General features: G+C 34.5%; 3 protein-coding genes across 6 annotated transcripts; all 3 read right to left on the bottom strand.

Moving 5' to 3' along the window:
* Positions 1 to 213: 213 nt before the first annotated feature.
* Positions 214 to 1261, bottom strand: LOC110938233 (transcription factor MYB73). The gene has a single exon (XM_022180688.2). The coding sequence runs from the start codon at positions 1084 to 1086 to the stop codon at positions 385 to 387; it is 702 nt and encodes a 233-aa protein (XP_022036380.1). The 5' UTR covers positions 1087 to 1261; the 3' UTR covers positions 214 to 384.
* A 2347-nt stretch (positions 1262 to 3608) lies between these two features.
* LOC110938234 (sodium/proton antiporter 2) lies at positions 3609 to 9331 on the bottom strand. The gene is made up of 10 exons (XM_022180689.2): positions 8913 to 9331; positions 8273 to 8446; positions 7385 to 7513; positions 7001 to 7177; positions 6002 to 6108; positions 5789 to 5909; positions 5590 to 5651; positions 4550 to 4852; positions 4169 to 4463; positions 3609 to 3891 (listed from the first exon to the last, which is right to left on the bottom strand). Exons 1-10 carry the CDS (start codon positions 9183 to 9185, stop codon positions 3775 to 3777), a joined length of 1758 nt encoding a protein of 585 aa, XP_022036381.1. The 5' UTR covers positions 9186 to 9331; the 3' UTR covers positions 3609 to 3774.
* Positions 9332 to 15884: 6553 nt separating this feature from the next.
* Positions 15885 to 19584, bottom strand: LOC110938235 (cyclin-D3-1). 4 transcript variants are annotated; one of them, XM_035988865.1, is made up of 7 exons: positions 19396 to 19584; positions 18700 to 18816; positions 18384 to 18465; positions 17323 to 17711; positions 17041 to 17242; positions 16568 to 16698; positions 15885 to 16290 (listed from the first exon to the last, which is right to left on the bottom strand). In XM_035988865.1, exons 3-7 carry the CDS (start codon positions 18403 to 18405, stop codon positions 16138 to 16140), a joined length of 897 nt encoding a protein of 298 aa, XP_035844758.1. In that variant the 5' UTR covers positions 18406 to 18465; positions 18700 to 18816; positions 19396 to 19584; the 3' UTR covers positions 15885 to 16137. The 4 variants fall into 4 exon arrangements, with proteins under 4 accessions (XP_035844758.1, XP_035844757.1, XP_035844759.1 ...); XM_035988864.1 differs by having other exon boundaries at positions 17323 to 18465; XM_035988866.1 differs by lacking the exon at positions 18700 to 18816.
* Positions 19585 to 22991: the final 3407 nt, after the last annotated feature.

The following is a 22991-nucleotide window of genomic DNA, read 5'->3' as shown; positions in this document are numbered from 1 at the left end:
ATATTAAAAGGCAACAATTTTAAACAAAAAGATTTAGTGGACGGAATTTAGGGGAGAGGTCAAAAAGAATCCAAGAAAACGGCCAACCTGGAGTCCCGTGCATTTACGTGACAGCTAAGCACGGTACAATCAAATCAGCCTTCAGTACAACCAAACGTACCATCCGTACCACCACATCACATGAGAGGTCAACATTCATTAACCAACTCACAGTTTAGATCTCAATGAACAAACGGATCGGTTTTTTAATATTTCAAAAACTAAAAACGGAATAATTCTTTATCCTCTGATATTCAAAACTGTAATCATCTAATCCTCAACCCTTCATTGCTACTTCTGTACAATCACATTTCTTTTTAAATTAATTAATTAATTAATAATTCATCACATCTGCATCAAACCTTCTTCATTCTCCATGTATTTCCTCACCTCTTTCCTTATCATCTCTTGCATCAACGAAATAATATCCGCACCAAACGACGTCGCATTAACCTTCGCGTTTGCTTCTTCCTCACGAAGCTCGTAACCGTACGAACTCGTTCCAGGTAACGACAGCGTTAACGCCGTCGACGGCGGCGTTGCATGATCCGTTCCGACGATCGGAATCTGGACCGAACCGTTGTGGTTGTTGTTATTATTGTTGCCGGAATCGCACACGTCAGATCCAGACGGAGAGCCAGACATAGTAACCGTTACATCGTTCTCCGACCGCCGCGGCACACTCGCCGGCCTCTCATCTCCGGCGTCAACCACCACAGCACACTTCCGCTTCAGCGTCGAGTTCCAGTGGTTTTTCACGGCGTTATCCGTACGGCCGTTAAGCAAGCGCGCGATAGTCGCCCAGCGGTTACCAAACCGCGCGTGCGCCTCCACGATAACCTTATCTTCCTCCGCCGTGAAGGAGCGGTGCTCCACCTCCGGCGAGAGCTGGTTGCACCACCGCAAGCGGCAGGATTTGCCAGATCTACCTGGAATGGACTTGCTAATGAGCGTCCAGTTGCGTGCACCGTGTCGATCCACTAAGCGAGCTAAGAGTTCATCTTCCTCACTGCTCCATGGACCTTTGATCCGATCGGAAGAATCCATTGGTAAAAGATGAACAGGAAGAGAATGGTGAGGGTTGGTTTATAAAGGGATGGTGGGTAACCGGAATAGGCGGTGGAAGTTTTGAACAGGTGAGAAGGCGTTATGGTTATGAAGTAGGCGGTTGAAGAAGGAGGGATACAGCTGTCAATTGACACGTGGCAGGATATTAGTGCGTGGGTTGTGTCACGAAAATCTCGCTTGTTTTGTAAACTTATCGGGGGGAAGTTAGACGCCTAACTTTCAACTTACTTGTTTTGACCCTAACGGTTTTGGAAGTTATTCATTTTTAATTTTATTTTTTGCATTCTATTTTCAAATTTAAATTTAAAAAAAAGTTCAAAAAAAAAAGTTTTAATGGTTTAAAAAGTCATGCATCATATACACTATTGACAATACGATAACATCGGAAGTTAAAGTGTTAATTTACAATTTACTATAACAGGTAATATTGTTTGTAAAAGTAATTAAATTAAATTTGTATGAGAAAGGTTTCTCACTTTTAGGTGTCGTTATCTCACGACGATGATATTTGTAATTTGGAACATTCGTATTAGTAAAAAGGGTCGGTGTCTATGTGTGTAAAACGGTGTCCTTCCTTTAGAAGGTTAAGAGTTCTAGTCGTGCGATGAGCAATGAATGATGTAGAGTTAGGTAGATAAGATTTTTGTTTAGATGAAAACAAAAAAGTTGATACATAGTATTTTTTTTTAATATAAACTTCATTGTTACAATAAAAACTCAAACCATAAAATTGTAAAACAATGTAACTGACCGATGTTGTCGACCATCCAAAGTTTGGCCGTTATAGTTTATCATTTATTAAATAAAATTGTACTTGACAATACGATTTAAATGATTTTGTTAAAACAAATTCCGTCACACCATTAACCATCCTTAATTAACTCATAAAATTAAATTTATGAAAGAAGTACATATTTAACTATTATAATATTAAATAAATCTCAAGCATGTCAAATCATTCAAACAACACATTTTGTTGTTTTATATTTTGAAACAACATATTATTTGGTTTTTGTTTTTGTTTTTGAAGTTTAGAATAAGACAAGTGAGGATAAAACTAAAAGAGAAAATGAAAAAAGGGGAGGGAGGATAAGCATTGAAGATATTGACTATGGGAGGGAGGCCAGGCTGGAAGGCACTCTTGTTGATGAGGTGGAAGAAAACGACAAATAAATGGTCGCAGGGATTATTACTGACACTCTGGCACCTCCAGCTGTATGGCTAACTACCCTTTTCCTCACCCGGTTACCGGTCACTCTCCCTTTAACTTTTAGTTTTGTTTTATCCCATCAATTAAATGTGGTGTGGCGTTTTTTGCTATCCTACATCTTATTTCAAAATTATAAATAACACTTTATTCCCTTTTTATTTTCACATTATTATCATTTTGTTTGGTATTACCTATGGGTGATCAAAAAATGAAATTACCGAACCGTAACTGAAAAGACCGAACCGAAACAAAAACCGAAGGTTCGGTTTTCGGATTTTTAGAAACTGAAAAATTTGGTTCGATTTTCGAATAACCATTTTCAATACCCGAAAAAAATCGAACCGATAAGTTACACATAGTCCATATATTTTTATGTTTAAGTTTAAGTGTTTAACCCATGCTAGTAGAAATTATTACTTTTATTCTTGAATTATAAGTATTTATAATAAAAACATTTTCTTGAATGGTAAGTATTTATAATAAAAACATTATTATGATTATTTATAATTGAAATGATTTATTTATTGCCTACAACAAACAACAAAATTTAATATAAAAATTAAATAATCTTTAAAGTATTATAAAAGAAAATATTTTAATAAAAACTTTGGAGAAAAAAATAAATTAGAAGGTTAAGTTTATATGAACAATATTAATTAAAAAAGTTAAATATAATAACTTAAATGTAAACATACAAGAAAGATTCTTTAATTTAATTTTTTTTTAAATTTTACGTAATTTAGTTTCAAAAACCGGAATAACCGAAAAACCGAACCGAGCCGGTGTAAAAACCGAAAAACCGAACCGGTGTAAAAACTGACAAAACCGAAACAGAAAAAAAAAAACCCGAAAACTGACATTTTAGTTTCGGTTTTAGTTTGCCCAAAAACTTAACCGTGCACACCCCTGGAATTACCTATATTAACATTACCTATATTAACAAAAACCATGAGCGTGAATAGTTCTCGCATTTTACTGGTGATGCCATGCATTACCAAAAACGCTGGGCGAGAATAGTTCCCTCGTTCTACTGGTGGATAAAGGGCGACCATCCAACTAGATCCATTGGATTTCTTTTATTTTTTGTTTTCGCGTTATCATCCAACAAATTTAGGTTGTGACATTATATAATAAGCAGGTCAACTCGCAAACTCGCAAGATCAACTCAAACCCAATCCATTTATCTAAGCGTGTTCGCAGGTCTAACTAGGATCTGACCGTGATACGTTTAGACTAAAGAAAACTTGCAAATTTGTTACAAGTTTTCACCCTTTGTAATAACACATTTATCTGAGCTTATTTTACCTTCTGTAGAAACTTTTATTAGGCAAAATAGAAAAACAACTAAAACATACAAAAAGGATTATTCTAATACACATTCAACAAAACTTAATACAATTGGGCCAATATTATTAAAACCTCAATTTCTACTAACATCTTCTTTCAACTACCTTGCTTCATGAACCAGAGATGAATGGAAGATTAGCGGCTACGGTTGTCGAGAGATGTAGGTTTTGAGATGCTAAATACGCAGCAATCCCCGCAGCGTAACCAGCAAAAGCGAAACCACTTGCCTGAAACCCGTTTCACAAAATTTTGTGTTCTATCATTTCGTAGGATTAAAACTTATACTGGTATTAGAAGCAACAACACGACAGGGATTGTAGGTTTTCTAAACAATTGATATGTTAACTATCTCAACGTTCTTCGTTAAGATCAACATATATTGGAACTACTTTATAAAAAATGGCTTTTATAAAAAGGTTGAATACGTTAGTGGCGTTAACATACATTATCCTTTACAAAGAATATAAGATTGTACGGATTTAAATAAGCTTTGGAAGAACATACCTTTCTTAAATACCAAAAGAAGTCGATTTTTTCCATTCCCATTAAAGCAACACCGGCAGCAGATCCGATAACAAGCATGGACCCACCGGTGCCGGCGCAAAATGCAACTAACTGCCAAAATTGGGAGTCTTGGGGATACGATGAAAGGTCATACATCCCCATGGCTGCCGCCACCAGTGGAACATTATCTATGATTGCCGAAACTACCCCTATCGCACTTGCAATCAACTCGCTGCTCGGAATATGAGCATCAAGGTAGTTCGCTATTTCTCTCAGAAGCCCTGCTGCCTCCAAGCTTCAAGTTTCAAAATTTCCATGAAAAATAAGACAAAGTCAAAGTCAAAGTCAAAATTTCTATCAAAACAAGATCTTGCGGCATACCTACTGACGGATAATAGGATTCCAAGGAAGAAAAGAACTCCTTGAGTATCGATACGTGATAAGGCCTGCGGTACTTTTAACTGTTGTCTTTCTGATTCCCCGTAGTGGATAGCGTCGGTTAATATCCAAAGAACTCCAAGCCCAAACAGCATACCCAAATACGGAGGCAAGCCCGTTAAAGATTTGAAAATTGGAACAAACACTAACGCCCCGATTCCCACTGCGAAAACAAGTTGTCCACGTGGTGCCATCTGTTCAGAAGCCAAAACATCGTCTGTATTCTGTCCCTTCCCATCTACTTCACTGAAGAAAAAAAAAGGAAAAAGTTGGCCAATTAATGTTGAGTTATAATCCAAACACATTATCTTTTAGAAACCAACTAGAAGAAATTTTACCCCGCGCATTGCGGCGGGAGTTTGATTATCAGTACCGACACTAGATGTAGCAACCGAAAGAGATAACGTAAAACCATGGGGAAAAGAACATCGAACGTCAACGTACGTATTCGGAAAAATCAATAAAAGACGAAACAGTAAAAGCAAAAAAAATAATACCGGTTCTGATAATACAAATACCGGTAACGATATTGTTCGGTTGGAGTCGGTTTGGTTCGTCACGTTAGCGAGGGAAAAACACTAAAAGACAAAATATGAAAAGGAATAGAAGTAGAGGGACTAAACATATTAGCAAAGTTAAAGTAGAGGGTCCAAACATGTATATAAGCAAAGTTAAAATATGAAGGAAAAAACTTTAGTAGAGGGACTAAAGCATATTAGGAAAGGTAATGTTGAGGGGTTGTATAGTAAATATAGTAAAAACAAGGGGTGTAATTATAAAATCCACTAAAAGACAAAACCCTTAGCTTCTGTAGCTAAGGTTTGTGTTTTAGTAGTAATAGTAATAGTAATAGTAATAATAATAACAATAACAATAATAATAATAATAATAATAATAATAATAATAATAATAATAATATTAATAATTATAATAATAACAATAATATCTAACAAAAACCATTTTTTTAATTATAAGGTAAGTACCTTGAGAAGGACATGAGGGCCAACGGCACTGCGAGAGAAACCACACTAGGCACAAACAGGCTCTGAAATAACAGAAATAAAACCAAGGTTAGTTGTTTGTGTATGAAAGTACATTAATTAACTAGTTGATTACACATTCTACAAAAAAAAAAAAAAAAAAAAAAAAAAAAAAAAAAAAAGAGGTTTAAGAAAAGTAGACCGTCATAGTTGGCAATGTGGATATTTGGCCATGTATCCAAAGCATAGTAGTTGTTACATCACCAATAGGAGTCCATGCCCCGCCTGCATTCGCTGCTATTACAACTACAGCACCGAGTAACCTGTTAACACACTGCACTTATCAGATTACATGTGGAAACATTGCAAACAATAGTATTAATTATATATATATCATTTAGCTGCAATTACTTACTTTCGGTATTCTGACGGAGGTACCAATTTCCTCAATAAGGAAACCATAACTATTGTAGATGTGAGGTTATCAAGCACCGAGCTAAGGAAGAAAGTCACAAATCCAACCTGAAATCGTCGGCAACGTGTATACATAATAAAACATAATAATGCTATTGATTGATATGAATATTATAACTGTTTAAGGTGCTGTTTGTTTTTGCAGACATAAATTGTCTGCAAGCTGATTTCATCTGTTTTTATATCTGCAACTAAAGATGTGGTTTGAAGATCTGCAAGCTGAAAATATAAGACTGTTTGTTTTATAACCTGATAACGTCTACACATTCAACATCCCACATATCCATGATCCAACTCACATCAACTCAACCCCTGCTTCTTCCTCTCGATGACTGATCGGAGCCGGTTAATCGGCCGGCCACACCCTCACAACTCTCCTTCTCACGAACACCCTCCCACACTCCGACACCCTGAAGAACAAGGAGAGAGAGAGACTGATGAGAGAGAAATCGGGAAAGGAGGAGAGAAATCGGCAGAGCCGGAGCCGTCTCCGACGGCGGCGTAAGGACCAGAGAAAGAGAGAGAACCGGCAGAGCCGGAGCCGTCTCCGACGGCGGCGGTCTGTATTTCTTCCGACGAGGTTTCCGGAGCCGTCTCCGACGGCGGCGGTCTGTCTCCGACGGCGGCGGTCTGATGATGATGATGATTTTCTGTGGTGGATGATGAGGACATTGGAGGTGGTCCGGGAATTGAGAAGAAGAAGAGGGGGGTGGAAGGAGAGGGAGCTGGAGATGTGTTGAAGGAGTTGTGTGAAGACAATTGAAGCAAGGGTTCATAGCTTTTATTTTAAGATAAAATAAGTCATTTTCAGATCTTCTTTTAAAAAAAAAAACAAACAGTCTTCAAGCCCTTATGTTTGCCCGCCTGCAGACATAGGCTCCTTGCAGATGTTTTAAGCAAAAACAAACACCCCCTAAAAATGATAAAATAGATTACTAACCACCCAAAGGAGGGTACGTGGTTTGCGAGTGGTAATATTGTCAGTAACCAACTTGAATCCCTGATGAGCATCAACTATTTCCACTATCGTCATTGCACCAAGCAAGAAAAAAACTATTTCACTCACTTCTGCTGATGCGTGTGTTAACTCTGCTACAGCTATGTCAGTTGACGGGGCCTGCATGTCACATTTGTAATTTTGCGCTACAAATGTAAATAGTTACAATATGTGTGTGTGTGTCTATATATATTTGTGAGTTGATTTCTAGATTGCGCCTAGTTTAACGTTGGTTGCTAAAATCATGAAAAAAGTGTAAAGTTTGTTTCTATCACAGTTTGCACAAAGAAGAAATAAAATCCAAATTTAAGGAAGTTAATGTCTTACTCCAATGCTCCTAATAACCCACAAGCTTACTGCCATTAGTAACCCTACTCCGCTTTTATTAAAAGCAAGTGACTCTTCAAAAATTATGCCAGCATACCCTATTCCAAACAACAGTGCCATTGCAAGATCCTGCACCACCACAAGGCATGATAAAAATGATTTAAACCATAGTTACCTAATTCGCGGTTCGCTCCGGTACGGGTACACGGTTCGGGTACGCAATTCGCTAGAGGTGACGTTTTCGGTACGGAGGGGGGTAGGTTCATTTCGGTACGAACCGGTACGATGTACCATGGAGTCCAGTTCGGCGTACACAAATTAAAACAGAGTGTAATTTATAGGTTTTATGTATAAATTTATAAGTTTAAGGACCAAACGTAAACTAGTGAAGATAGAGGGGGTTAAATGTTTAAACACACAAACTACTTTCACACTTTTATGTAAAAAACTTTTAGGGTTTAAATGTAAACTAGTAAAAGTAGGGGGCTTAAATGTTGTAATAACTAAACTTTTTTAAACCCTAAAAACCTAAAACATACGCAGCCGCTGTTTCTTCTACCCCTTCTTCCTGGTTTCCGGCTGAAAACAACACTGGCATCGGAATTCAGTTATGGATCGCCGTACCCAATCGATTTGGAACGTCCACCTTGTCTATTTGGTTCGCTGAACCAGTGAACCAAGTCAATTTGGATCGTCGTACCTCCGCAATCAGGAACACCGTACCGACGCAACTCGGTTCGCCGGACCATGTCGTTCCGGTACACTTACGATTTCCAATTGGGTACACCACGATCCAATACGTGGATCGTGGCTACCCTAGCGATTTAGGTAACTATGATTTAAACCTAAATTAAATATCAGTTAAATGAGATTATGAAAAACACCTACCTGGTTTGCAGCCACCCAGGAATGATTAATTGCAACTGCCCCTGTGGCCGCAGCTCCAAATATTGCGAGAGCTTTTAATAAATCGGTTTTTGGCTGGTAAGTAGCTTCATATTCTAGTGAGCTTGTTTCATCCACTGAACATAAAGGATCACAAGCTCCTGATGACGGAGAATCCTAATATCGAAAATGAAAGATCTTAGGAAGTTGCTAAACAAGTGTAAGTTTTATTTTTGGTAATTATCCTACTATAATAAAACAAGATCAGATAAAGTCATAAAACGCATCGTAGTGACGTTAAAGGCAGAAACCAGTGGAAGCTGAATTAGAACCCGAGACCACAGTAAGAGAGACTCGATAGCTTACCACGGAGCCACCCCATTGAAGGTTCAAGTGTCTAAATTCATCAAAAACTGAGATAGTAATTGTTAATCCTTTGATTTCTTATCAGGCATTTCATCATATTTCTTCCATGTAGTCATGGATAAGTCAAAGAAACCCTAACTAGTCCAGATCATATTGTGTTCAATAAGTCTAATTAAGGTAATCATCCAAGTTTAAGCTACTCGACTAATGAAATAAACTGATCAATTACAAATTACAAACGATAATACAGATCTAGATTAAGAAATTTACTGAAAACCTGAAAGGGGTTATCGGGATTAGGCTTAGGCTGAACGGAAGATGAGTTTCCTTGTTCTCCACCATCTTCTTCTGCACGAGCTAAAACCCCTCCTCCATTCCTCTTCTTCTTCTGATATGATAATAATAATAACTTTGAAGTTAACAGAGGCGGTGGCGGAGGAGGAAACGATACGACGTAGGATCGTTTTCTGAGTTGGGGGTTTATATTTATTAGGAACGACTGACTTCTAAATGGAAGCAGAGTACTGGTGCTGCTAGACATTCTGTTCATCACAACTCACGCCGGTGGTGGTGGTGGTACGGTAAGATTCAAGATTTAAGACAAAATCTTGTTGATAGCAAAGCAATTGCATGTTAAAAAAACTAAGTCAACTATCCCTGGTCAAATGTCATGACACATGTTTTGCCACTCTCTTTCTTCCTCGTTAGTTTTTTTCACTTACTCTTTCACAACAGGTTGGGCTTGTCACTTTTCAGTATAAGTCTTGGGCCTGAGCCCAAAACCATTTCTCAGAAAGGATTTAGTCAAAAGGAAGTAAGAGATGCGAGAGATGGCAGGTTTACTTGGTGAAGAAGCATACATTAAATGAGAAAGATCCCATGATATCTTGCAAGGGGACATGTCTCTGTGCTTTACCAGGATATTCCGGTGAAGAACCCGACATACTACAATAGCGGTCGGACATTCATGTAATTACTTGTCACTTTTATACTAATTATTTATATTTATTTTTGTTGCTTACTAACCCAACCATGAGGCCCAACACGATGTAGTTTACACTACTTTGGGCTGGGGACTTGTAGAGATAACCTCTAACTGGGTCTGGTCCATTGAGGTTAGGGGAGGCCCATGTCTCCTATATAAAGAGGTGTTCACCTCATTATTAGGGCACAAAATATGGAGCTGCCACACTTTTGTTGCTGGAAATAAGAGATTCATCTCTTACCGGCCATCTCTACATCCCCATGTTTCTCTATTCTCCGTTGCAGATCTAGGTTCAAGAGGAAGAACAATGTGCGATTCTTCATCCTCTCAGAGAAAGCAGTCCAATCATCCTGGCGGTGATTCCGTGTTTCTTCATTGGCGCCCACCGTGGGGCTCCAGATCTTGTTCATCACATCTTATTTCTTTCTACCCAAATTTTTAGATCTATGGTGGTGGTGATTCTGGCGTTGATGGTCGGCCGGTAGATTTCCGGCGTGTAGAGTGGTTATGGTTGCAGCTTTCTCACTCTCACCTTCTCAAACCTCCAAAACTTCACCTATCTTTCTCTGGACACAATTTATCTCTCTAAAATACAGGTGTATCGAAGCTTCATCAACAGTTTCCTCTAGAAAATAAGATAAAACAGTAAAATTGACAAGATAAGAGTGTTGCTAAGTTGATTCGTCATTAATTTTTATTTCTCTTATTCAAGCTGATTTCTCATCTTTAGCTAAACTCAAGCCCTAAAGCAAGTTGGAAAGTCTAACAAACATCATACTTAAACACAAAGACACTTCAACCATAAATCGATTCCTAAAACAACAACTCAAACATGACCTGATGATTCAGAGAGAATGCTCAGATGGGAAGACGGAGAGAATGTTCAGAGAGACAGGGGACACCAGATATTTTTGATAGAAAAAGGGTTGTATGGTGGGGATTGGACACATGTATGAAGCGGGACCGCATAATCCTTTAAAAAAAACACCCAAAGCCAAGAGTACAATCACTCTAAGCTGAATGTTGTTACTTATTTATAGTGGTATAATATGTGGGATCATAAAAGGTAAAAAAGGAAAATGAGAAACACAACCTTTAAATTTAGAAAAATAGAAACAAAATAATAGTGAATTAATTTCTTTTTTATGAAAATTCTAAAGTTTAAATAAAGAAAATATGTGTGGTTGATGAAAACAAAATGAGGAATGTATTAAATTTAATATTGAAAAGGAAATCGGGTAAATTTTAAAGGGGTAAGGATCCGCATGTAAGTTAAATGGGTATATGGTTTAGGGGGAAAATAAAAACTAAGGTTGCCTAAAATTATGCATATGCTTTGTAATCATTTATTATAATAAGGATGTTTCAAGTTTTGGGAATGGCATGAGAATTGGGATGGTAGCTGAGAACTGTGGGATTTGAGAATTTAAACTTAAAGAAGATAATATATATATATAGGGAGAAGATCATGAGAGAGCCACCTCTTATTGTGAGAACCGCGAGAACCAATGTGAACACACCAAAAATGCCTAAAAATAGCTAAAAATCACACAAAAATTTTTTTTTAATTTTTTAATATTTTTTATAAAAAAATCGCTACTTTTCGAAGCAAAAAAAAAAATTTAAATTTTTTTTTGGCTTCTAAAAGTAGCGATTTTAACATGAAAATATTAAAAAATTCAAAAAAAAAAATTAGATTTTTTTTAGATTTTTTTAGGTTTTTTGGGGGTTTAGTTTTTAGCATTTTAGCTTGGGGGGGGGGGTTTAGGTTTTTGGACGGTGGGATAGGGGGGGGGGGGTTTAGGTTTTTTTTTTTTGGGGGGGGGGGGTGGGGGTTAGGTTTTTTTAGGTTTTTTTTAGGTTTTTTTTAGCTATTTTAGGTTGTGTTCACATTGGTTCTCAAGGTTCTCACAATAAGGGTGGTTCTCGCATGAGCCCCTCCCTATATATATATATATATATAGGGTTCATTTCAAAACTTTAAATAACTACAAAACTTTCAAAACTTCTAATAAACAATTATTTTATATATAAGTTTTTGTATTTAGGGTCTTTTTATCATCTATTATATTTATTTCTTTGATTACATACATGTTAAAAGTAGTTTACATATACTTAATTGCCAAAATTATATATATGTGTCATAACTAATTACATATATGTAAAAAAACTAGTTTACATATGTGTAATTATAAAATTACGTATAAAAAATGATAAAATTACTCTTAACATGTATGTAATCGTAAAAATACACATAATAAATGATAAAATTATCCTAAACATAAAAATATATAAATAAAAAGATTGTTTATTAGGAGTTCTGTAAATACATACATATATATATATATATATATATATATATATATATATATAGAAAGTATAATGTACAAAAAGGCTTAACCTACATTAACGTACGCGACAAACATGATAACGTGCGTGATTTTTTTTTAACCTTTATAACGTGCGTTATTATACTTTCCCATGCGTGATTATCACCCCATGCGTAATTATCACCAAAAAATGGATCCCATGCGTTATTTTTGTGTCTTATGCGTGATTAGGGTATTGATCCAACGGTTACGCGCGTCGCCTACGTTAATGTACGATAAGCCTTTTTGTATGTTAACCTTTCTCTCTCTCTCTCTCTCTATATATATATGTAGGGCCAGGATCATTTTTTATATGTAATTTTATAATTACACATATGTAAACTACTTTTAACATGTATGCAATAAAAGAAATACATATAATAGATGATAAAAAGATCCTAAATACAAAAACTTATATATAAAATGATTGTTTATTATGAGTTCTGAAATTTCTGTAGTTATTTAGAATTCTGAAATAAACTCAACCCTACATATATATATATATATATATATATATAGGTTTAGGATCCTGTACAAAGTGCTTAATTTGTAAGAAGTGTAAGAAATATTCCTGGAATGACAAGTGTCCATCCTCTTAATTAATTCAAAAGGGTAGTTTTGTAATTGTACATTTTGTCATTTAATTCAAATATCAGCGAATTATATGGTAACCAGCGAATTATATGGTAACCGTCATCAATCTCCAAAAAATCAACGAATTTCTTCATACTTTATCATAAATAGATCTATAATCAGATTCATGGCGTGGTGTTTTAAAACAACTGGATAAATTGACTATGATGTTGGTCATGGTGTTTTATATAGAAGGTTGCTGGGGATTCCAGATAAAACACCATGACTTGAATCATGGCGTGGTGTTTTATCTGGTGACATTGTTCATGGCATAGTGTTTTAAACATCTGGAGACAAAACACCACGCCATGAACAATGTCTCCAGATAAAACACCACGGCATGAATAATGTCTGCAGATAAAACACCACACCATGAACAATGTCTCCAGATAAAACACCACGATATGAACAATGTCTCCAGATAAAACACCACGCCATGAATAATGTCTCATGATAAAACACCATGACTTGAATCATAGATGTTTTAAAACACCACACTATGAACAAGGTCTCCAGATAAAACACCATGACTTGAATCCTAGTCTTGGTGTTTTAAAATCTGGGAATGTTTTGTATTTATAAAACACTACGCCACGAACAATGTCTCCAGATAAAACACCACGCCATCAACAATGTCTCCAGATAAAACACCATGACTTGAATCTGCGATTACGTTTTAAAAATCTGGGAATGTTTTAAAGTATGAAGAAATTCGCTGATTTTTTTTTGGAGATTGATGGCGGTTACATATAATTCGCTGATTTTTAGGAGTTTGATGGTTGTGTTTGAAACGGTTACCATATTTGAAAGAATGGAAAAGACACTATTGCCCTTCAATTTTACAAAAGCCCCTTCTAATTAAAACACAATTTACATTTTAATACCCTTTTGATCTCAACCATTAGATCAAAGATCCAATGGTTTAAAACACTTCTTACACTTTGGACACTTTTTACCATATCCCTACCCTATATATATATATATATATATATATATATATATATATGGTATATAATAGGGTAAATGGGTATCTATAATCGATCAGGTAAACGGGTATATCACTAAATTTCCCACACCCGTCGAAAATTGCAAAGGTAGTCCCACACCCAACCTAATACCCAATTACTCGATTTTAATTACATATATAGTCCTTGTGGTTTATTGCAAATAACACCTTTGAGTACCAACTTCTTTTTTTAACATATTCAGGTTCTGCGGTTTCGATTTTGTAACACCTTTGAGTATTAAGGCTAACTATCATTAACTTTTCTGTTAAATCACTGTAAAATGACTAAAATATCCTTATAGATTTTTTTTAGTACTCAAAGGTGTTACCATAAATAAACCACAAGGACTATCTGTGTAATTAACTCTAACCATAAAATACGCTACATAAAAATATTTAATTATATGTCAAATTTATTTTACATACAATTACTAAATGTGTATTATTAGAGAAAACATTGTAGTAGGGACGATGTTTAGTTTTTTTTATATATAACTAAATTAAAAAAGAATTATGATAAATATAAAACTCATTCTTATTATCTTTAATATAATATAGCACACACATTTTTTTAATCTTTTACTATATTCGAACGTACAAATTTTTACTACGATTATTTTTTAGTTTAGTTAATATTATATTATATCAATATTGTGTTATGATATATATGTTGTGTTATATTATATTATATTATAATGTCTTATTATATTATATTGTATATTATATTCTTTTTTAGTTTAGATAATATGACATCAAATGGTATAATATAATATAATACAACATAATATAACATAGTATTTATATAATATAATATCAACTAAATAAAAAAAGAATCGTAATAAAAATTTGTTGGTTCGAATATAATAAAAGAGAAATAAACGTGTGTGTATATTATATTTGAGATGATATGTATGAGTTTTAAATTCATCATATTTCTTTTTGAAAATAGTTATTAAAAAAATCTAAACATTGTCCCTGATTGGGTGTTTTCTTATATAGCATATTATAATAAACGTTTGGTAATTGTATGTATATTAGTTTTAGAAATATAATTATTTAATATTCTTATATAGCATATTTTATAATATTTTTTTTTACAAATATAATGAGTTTTTATACTTTTTTTAGAATTAGTTACACAATGATCCTTATGGTTTATTGAATCTAACATTTTTAAGTACTAACAAAAAATTATATAAGGGCATTTTAGTTATTTTACACCAATTTAAAAAAAAATGACAGTAGTTAGCCTTAATACTCAAAAGTGTTATAAAATCAAAACTATAGAACTTAAACCTGTTAAAAAAATAAGTTACTACTTAAAGGTAGGGGCGGCAATTCTTGACACGACCCGTTAACCCGACACGAAAAAAACAGGTTTAGATCGACTAACACGACCCGTTTAAAAAAAGGGCCAGGTTCGGGTTGACCCGTATTAAAAACGGGTCGGGTTCGGGTGGACCCGTATAAAAACGGGTTGACCCATTAACCCGTTTAACTATTTAGATAAAAAAAATTTATATTTTTGTTTTTCGGTTTCTAATTTACATGGTTAGTTATAATAATGTTAACTTTGACACATTATATTATTTATTTATCCTACCCATACTTATCATTAAACATGTTATCGATAACCCGCTTAAAACCGAACAACTCGTTTATAAATCGTCAACTTATATCACTCATTTAAAAATATGGGTTAAACGGGTCGGGTTCGGGTTGACCCGAATTAATATGGGTCGGGTTAGGGTTGAAATCTTTGACCCGAATAATAATATGGGTCGGGTTCAGGTTGAACATTTCAACCCGTCAACCCACCAACCCATCAACCCGACACAATTACCACCCCTACTTGAAGGTGTTATTTGCAAACAAAAGAACTTTCTGTGTAATTAACTCCTTAAATTATCTTGATGTTGTTTAATAAACAAATGAAAAAAGCATCACAAATAATAAAAAAAAATATAAAAAATGTCTCATGTGCATTAATAAATAGTTTTATGTTACTTTTTATGGCCTACAAATCTCTCTCTCATGAAAAATAAGATACTTACTATACTTGGCATCATCTAATGCGTCGTGCATGGTGTGCACTGCATGCATGACACCCATGAGCCATAAAAAGCAGCCAGTGGACCATACAATTATGAGAACTACAGTACACTAACATAAGTTTATCAATGATAGAAGCTATTCCACTCTTTGTTACATTACAAATTTGCAATTAAATTTAATTTTCAATATCAACAATAATGTAAAATATATAAATTCATTGCTTGAATAAGACATGATAACATCACCGAGTTTAACTTATCTCACATTAAAAACGACCTAAAACAACAGAGAAATTAAAGACCATACCATACAACATAACTAGTGGTGGACCGACGGGTCTATTATTAGCGCAACTTCTGCTGATTGTATAGGTTATGGATAACGAGTGCTTGCGAGTGGTTTAAAGCTTACAAGTGAGCCAAACCCTAATTATTGATCAATTCTTGAGCGAGGATCATGAATCATTTGAACTTTCGTGGCACATAAAACCAATAAAACCAGCTGGACTAACCGGATAAATTGTTCTCTCGTTTTCATCACGCTTTCCTTTGTTGTGATTATCATAGGATAGATCCATAACAAGCTTGTAACACTCATTTATGTGGTCCTGCATACACTATGCGTGTAAGTAGGACATTTTGATCTTTTGTCAATTTTTGTCTAATGCACAACATAATCTTGGACCAAATATTATGCAAACGCATAAAGACAAAGTCACCCTTATGTTTGAGGATTATGCAGTGCATGCACAAAACACATGTTTTAACTTTAAAACAGCACATAGCAAGTACTTTTGCTCCCATTCGTTGCATCACATGTTGTTCCAAGAGCAAAGGGAGTTGTACATGAAGCAAATGATAGTGGAAAGGACAAAGAAGACAAACCTTAGTGGTTTTGAGAAGATCCAGAAGTTGACTTTTGTAGCCAATGGAATTGGTCGGGTCGATTTCCTCTACAACACAAAGCATTGTAGCGGTTGCCAACACAGATGGTTTATAGCACACAAATCTTGAATCTTGAAACAAAACAACACCACAAGATTAGGGTTGCAAAGCCAAAAGAAACTAGTTTAATATGTAACTAGATCCATAAAAAAAAATCTTTTGTATTAGTGGGTGGTTTAAATTCTAGGTGTTTTTTTTCAAAGTTTCCGTGATGTTTGCTATCCATGTAAGCAAACTCGACAAGTTTGTTTGGATTGAAGTAGACTCCATAGAGTTTTAGTGATAAACTAGTTAAGTAGTGCCCTTCAGCGCCACCTAACTAGTTAGAAATAAGTACAAGAAGTTTTTTTTTAAAAAAAAAACTTCTAATTAACTACCAGGCTACACAACCTATCTTCACAACATAAGATTACCAGCCACTAGGTAAAGAATCATAGCTTCACATTTCTTGAAGAAATCCCAATGAAGATGATTTGATAATCCAAGCCTTCTTACAATGTGATCAAGAAATGAGATTGGTGTCACTAGGTTCATCCTCCATTTCAGTGTTGACATCACCAAAAGCTCCATCTTTTGTATGTTCTTGGCCTCAAACAAGAACTTACTCTCCTCTAGCTGCAAAAAGAAAAAAACATATAGTAAATATGTGGTTTTTGGTAATGGGGTACAAGTTGTTTATATATACACATACATACCTGAAGATCTAAGAGCAAAGGCACATGAGTTTCTTGAATTTTAGCAGCCAAAGAAAGACAAGTAACAGCAACAAGGTGAATCATCCAAGGTGTGTTAGCTTTCTGAAAATGGAGACTGGACAGAAACCGATCAAGATAATTGATGGCTAAAATGGCTGTTAGAGGTGTGAATCCATGACAACCTTTGACTTTAAGGATCCAATCCACAGCCTCTTTACGAAAAGACAAAGTACAAGAAGAAGGCCAAGGGGTTTGCTTTTGTTGTTCTTCTTCTTTTGTGAAAAGAGAGACAAGTTCTTCATGTTCCCAACACAAATCTTGTAGGTCTAATGGATGGATTGCAGAGGAATCTTGATGTGTTAACTCATCTTCATCTTCATGAACTTGTTCTTCAATGCAGAAGAGTGTGTTCGAAGATGAATATCGTGATAAAATGGCCATTGGGTATTGGTGATTGTCGGTTACAGCCCATATTATATGATCGAGAAATACTGAAAGTTAAGCTAAAACCAATACAAGAATCTGAATATTATACTAATTAAAGTGTTAAAGATGTTAATTATATACAAGTTTTGTTTCGTTAATTGTTTTATTAATAATAATTAGAAGATATATGAATTCGAAAACCATCTAATGATCTAAAATTATATGAAAATATACATATTTTTAAGAAAATATGAATAAATACAATATAATATGTTAGTCTTTTCCTCTTCTTTTTGCCTATTTTTACCTCGTGGCCTTTTTTTTCAATTTTGGAATATAGATTTTTTTTTTTTTGTTAAAGAGGTTGCACATTAACATCACGTACGCGTCACATAAGCGAGAGACTTTATCGTCAACTTGCATGGTGTTGGATAGTATCCCCTTTAATCACTATAGAAAATAAAAAGGAAAAATCTGATTGGTAGAAGCACATAGACCCCACACGCATATGGTGTTATTAAAGAAATTGAGCCCTCCCCCCCCCCCCCCCCCCCACACCACTCATGAGGGACGCCATTGGGCTGATGTGGCTAAGGCCACTAACCCACACCACATAGACTAACTAAACATGTTACCAACGAACTTGCAGGTTGTCATGATGGCTCGGTTAAATATCCTTGAACCACTTTCAATTATCGTCGTCAGTTATGTCATCATCTGGTTGAAAATGCGAACTAAATTAGTATTTGGACATTATATTAATTTCAAAATCCGGTTTAGTGTTTCATATCATATTTATTTATTCCAACATCAATATTATGTCAACGTTGCAAATTAAAAAAAAATCATATATATGTATGTTTATTCTTAATTTTTAAATTAGTTATGACATAATCCAGTTTTAAATCTAGTCAGACCAACTCGATAATCGACCACTAATAATCATCATACTTAGGTGTTGTTTGTTTTTTCAGAGGTAAACCATCTGCAGTCTGCGGATCCCATCTGCAGTCTGCGGATCTCATCTGCAGACATCTGTAGCTGAAGAGGTGGATTAACCTCTGCAGTCTGCAAAAAAAAGATTGTTTGTTTTTTTAACTTTTGCAAGCTGCTGAAATAAACTGGAATATAAATAAACTGATTTTATTTAACTTAAAAGATGAACATCTATATTCCAATAATCAAACAAACAAAAAACTATAATCAACTTATTAACATTGTCAAAATTCAGAATTTAAACACCTATAATCAACTTATTAACATAATCAAAATTCAGAATTTAAACACCAATAATCAACTTATTAACATAATCAAAATTCAGAATTTAAACACCAATAATCAAGTTATTCACATAATCAAAATTCAGAATTTAAACATAAACCTAATTAACACAAATTCAATATTTATTGATATACAAATCCACAACAAAGTAAACATATTGTAAAAAATTCAAATAAACAGTATGAAAGATCGATTTCATCCTAATTCAAAAACTCATATGAATTATTCTTTCAAGATTTAGCATTCCCCAAATATAAGAAAAATAACAAGAAATAAGATCACCCCAGACTCAACAAAGCACATCTTCTAACAAAAGAATCGATGTTTAAATAAGTGTAAAAGATACTACATCATTCTTAAACATACCTGTTAGCAGTAACGTGGAGCAGGAAGGAGGATGACCGGCGGCGTAGGAGGAGGAGGAGGACGGGCGACCCGTAGGAGGAGGAGGGTTGGCAGCTGAGTTGGAGGAGATGGATAAGGAACTAGGGTTTCAGTGTGTTTGTTGCATCTGGGGAAAAATAATGGAGAAAAGGTAAGAAGACATTGATCCACTTCTACACCAAAAAGAGCTATAACAGATCTTTTTTAATGAAAGGTCTTCGAGAAAACAAACACAATGCAGACTCAAACGTCTGCGCATGGTCTGCGTGGGGAGACATAAGAGGTCCTGAAGAGCTTTTCACAAAAACCAAACACCCCCTTAGTAAACTCATTAATAGTAAAGCTAAGGTATGGTCTAATAGTAAAGCTAGGGTTTCAGTGTGTTTGTTGCATCTGGGGAAAATAATGGAGAAAAGGTAAGAAGACATTGATCCACGTCTACACCAAAAAGAGCTATAACAGATCTTTTTTAATGAAAGGTATTCGTGAAAACAAACACAATGCAGACTCAAACGTCTGCGCATGGTCTGCGTGGGGAGACATAAGAGGTCCTGAAGAGCTTTTCACAAAAACCAAACACCCCCTTAGTAAATCTCATTAATAGTAAAGCTAAGGTATGGTCTAAATAGGGTAAGATGTAGACAGTCTTACCTCTACTTTGTATGAATCAAGCCTTGGACATAAGGCACATAACACTTAACAATTGGGAAAAAAGCCGATTAGTGCATATACTCTTTTGTCTTTCGACTATCAACGTCATTACTTGACGCATAATTAACCGTCCACCGCTTGTAACGTTATTTCACGAAACTATTAAAAATAACGTTAAAATTAGTACAATTTTACTTTTGCCTGAATTTATATTACAAAATTATAGTTGTACAACATATCTCATTATAAAATAGTTTATTGATATTTTAAATGTCTTGTATTTTTTGAAGTGTGAAATGGGAGTAGACTCAATGGGTGGGTTTTACTTTACTTTGAGTGTGCGTTTCATTCCATGAAGACCGGACCCCACGACAACGACATTTCATCTTGTTTCTTTTACAGTTTTACCCCATAACCAAAACATTCACAAACAAAGAAACTTGACAAAGTCTTGTTTGTCCAACCAATTTGTTCTTTTATTTCTTTTTGTTTAGGCAAGACAAGATATAATGAACAAACGGGGTGCTAGCCGGTTGGTTTAAGTCTACGAGTCAAGTACGGGTCTAACATCGTTTTCATTCGGCAACTTGAAAGGTCAGATGGGCTACATCAATCACGTCAATTTGCAACTATATATAAAGATTTATAAGTAGAGTGAGAACTTGCAAGTATTATAAAAATAGTTACGTAGGTACGTGTTCTCCATACCTCTTAATTTGTATCAATTTATAATCTACGTTCTCTTTGATTTTAAGTAAAAATCTCAATTAACCAAAAATGACATGATGATACATGATCACCAACACAACTCAAGCAAGCTTATACGGTTTGCCCATGTTATACAAGCCAAACTAAGGTTCAAGCTTTAGATGAGTCGTGACTCAACCGAATTTTATTTTCATGACTAGAGCTTTCAAGTTAATAAGCTTGATTTTTTGTCTCAACTAGTATTAAGTGCCCCGCGTTGCGGCGGGGGGCATAAACCGTACCAAGTAGCACTAATGCTACACAACTACTAGCGACCAACAACACCGAAAAAGCTCGTAAAAACAAAATAAACAAAAAGGAAAAAATAACACCGAACGAAAAGCGTATGTAAAATCGTTGAATCACGCATACCGGTTGCGGCATGATAATGCGAATAAATTAGACTAAAACATAAAAATAGAAAAGAATAACTAAGTTGATCTAAGACCACGTGCATTGCGATGAACCTGTCAAACATGGAAAAATAGACGCGTTGTGACAGTCTTGTCAAACGGGAAAAATAGACGAAAAAATGTTGAAACCCACACGCACGTTGCGAAGTGTTCACTCACAAAATTAGAACGAAACGTAAAACGAAAAAAGTTGTAAAAGATGAAAAATACGGGTAATATATTGGTTTTTGTGGACGACATTGTTAACTACTCATGTTGAGTTCACGTTCGTATTAAATTATATTCTGATAGCTTAATTTGATTTGCCCAATATTGGTCGATCAACATCATGTTATTGTGTTTTCACGGTTAATAACTTGCTCTCATGGTTATATAAAAGCCAAGCAACAATCTCACGATCTAATATGTAGAAGTTGAGTACCATACCAATGTCACAGCTAAAATATATTGGTTAGGTAATCATCTCCTTGAATTATACTTGTTGGTGTAAAACCAACACTTGTAACCATCGCTATGTAATTCTGTGTGGGAATGTGTCATAGGCGCACTTAATAAATAGACTTGGCGCAGTTATGCCAAGTGTTCCAATCATCATCTCGTCTTTATAGCGCCGGTAACACCGGTCGGGGGCACCATCAATGGAAGTTTCCCTGTCGTCTGGCCAAGATGATGACGAACGTTAAATATGGCAATGTGCGAGCCAGGCCACCTTTACTCCAACCAATCAGATTTCTTTCTTTTTCTTTTTTTTTTTCTTTTTTTAACCTTTAGTTAAACCATGGTAAAGAACTGGGGCTAGTTAACAAATGGACTATTGAAGCCCCACTACATAAGTAATATTCTTGTTTTTTTAATCTACTATTGATAATAAATCTAAGAGTAATGATGAACAAAATAATATATCTGGACTCTAGTTACAAACTCTTAATTGAATATTGTATGTAATATAAATAAATATTTCAATCTATACATATAATAAAAGAAACCATGTTAAGGACATATGGCGTTCTATGAGACAGTCTTAATTATTTTTCTAAATATTTATTATGGAAAGTCAATTATTAATAATATTAAATTTAAAATTTATAGAAGAGATTTTAGTGATAAAGACAAAGATAACTGATAATAATATATTAATTATTATAATCATATATTAATTATTAAAATCTAAAAAATATATTAGCGTTTTAAATATTTATAAAGATAAAGATTTTATTTAATTGGTAGTTTTAGTTGTTTTTATATTTTGATGATAAGGACAACGATAATTGATAATCACATATTAAAATAAAAATATTTATTTTAATCAACTTTTCGTTAAAAGGATTGATTCAATACATGTAGAACATATATATTTTTTATACATGATATATTTAGAATCCTATTTCTAATAAAGGATCCCATTATCCCGTTTTACACTCCAATGAAATAATAATATTAAATCATAATATCCAGCTTATCTCTTGTATATTTAATATTTTTTACTAAAATATTTCTTTTCTTTTTTTCTTCTGATTATCCAACATCAGGTAATACGTAAGTTTCTAACATAATAATAAATAAAAAAACAAAGTAAAATGTTATAAACCATATAGTACACAACTCTCTAACCTAATAAAAAATAAAGTGAGATGTTACAATAAGTAAATAGTACCTCAAAGTTTCTTTTGTTAGAAAACACATCTTGATGACTAAATGTTTTAACGGATTATATTATTCGTGTAAGACGTGTGTTTATTCAAATCGTGCAATACACGAGTTTTTAAA

This window comes from Helianthus annuus, chromosome 4 (assembly GCF_002127325.2).
Source record: "Helianthus annuus cultivar XRQ/B chromosome 4, HanXRQr2.0-SUNRISE, whole genome shotgun sequence".
NCBI classification, from domain to species: domain Eukaryota; kingdom Viridiplantae; phylum Streptophyta; class Magnoliopsida; order Asterales; family Asteraceae; genus Helianthus; species Helianthus annuus.
Note: the sequence above shows the minus strand (reverse complement) of the source record. Positions and strands in the feature narration are given on the sequence as shown.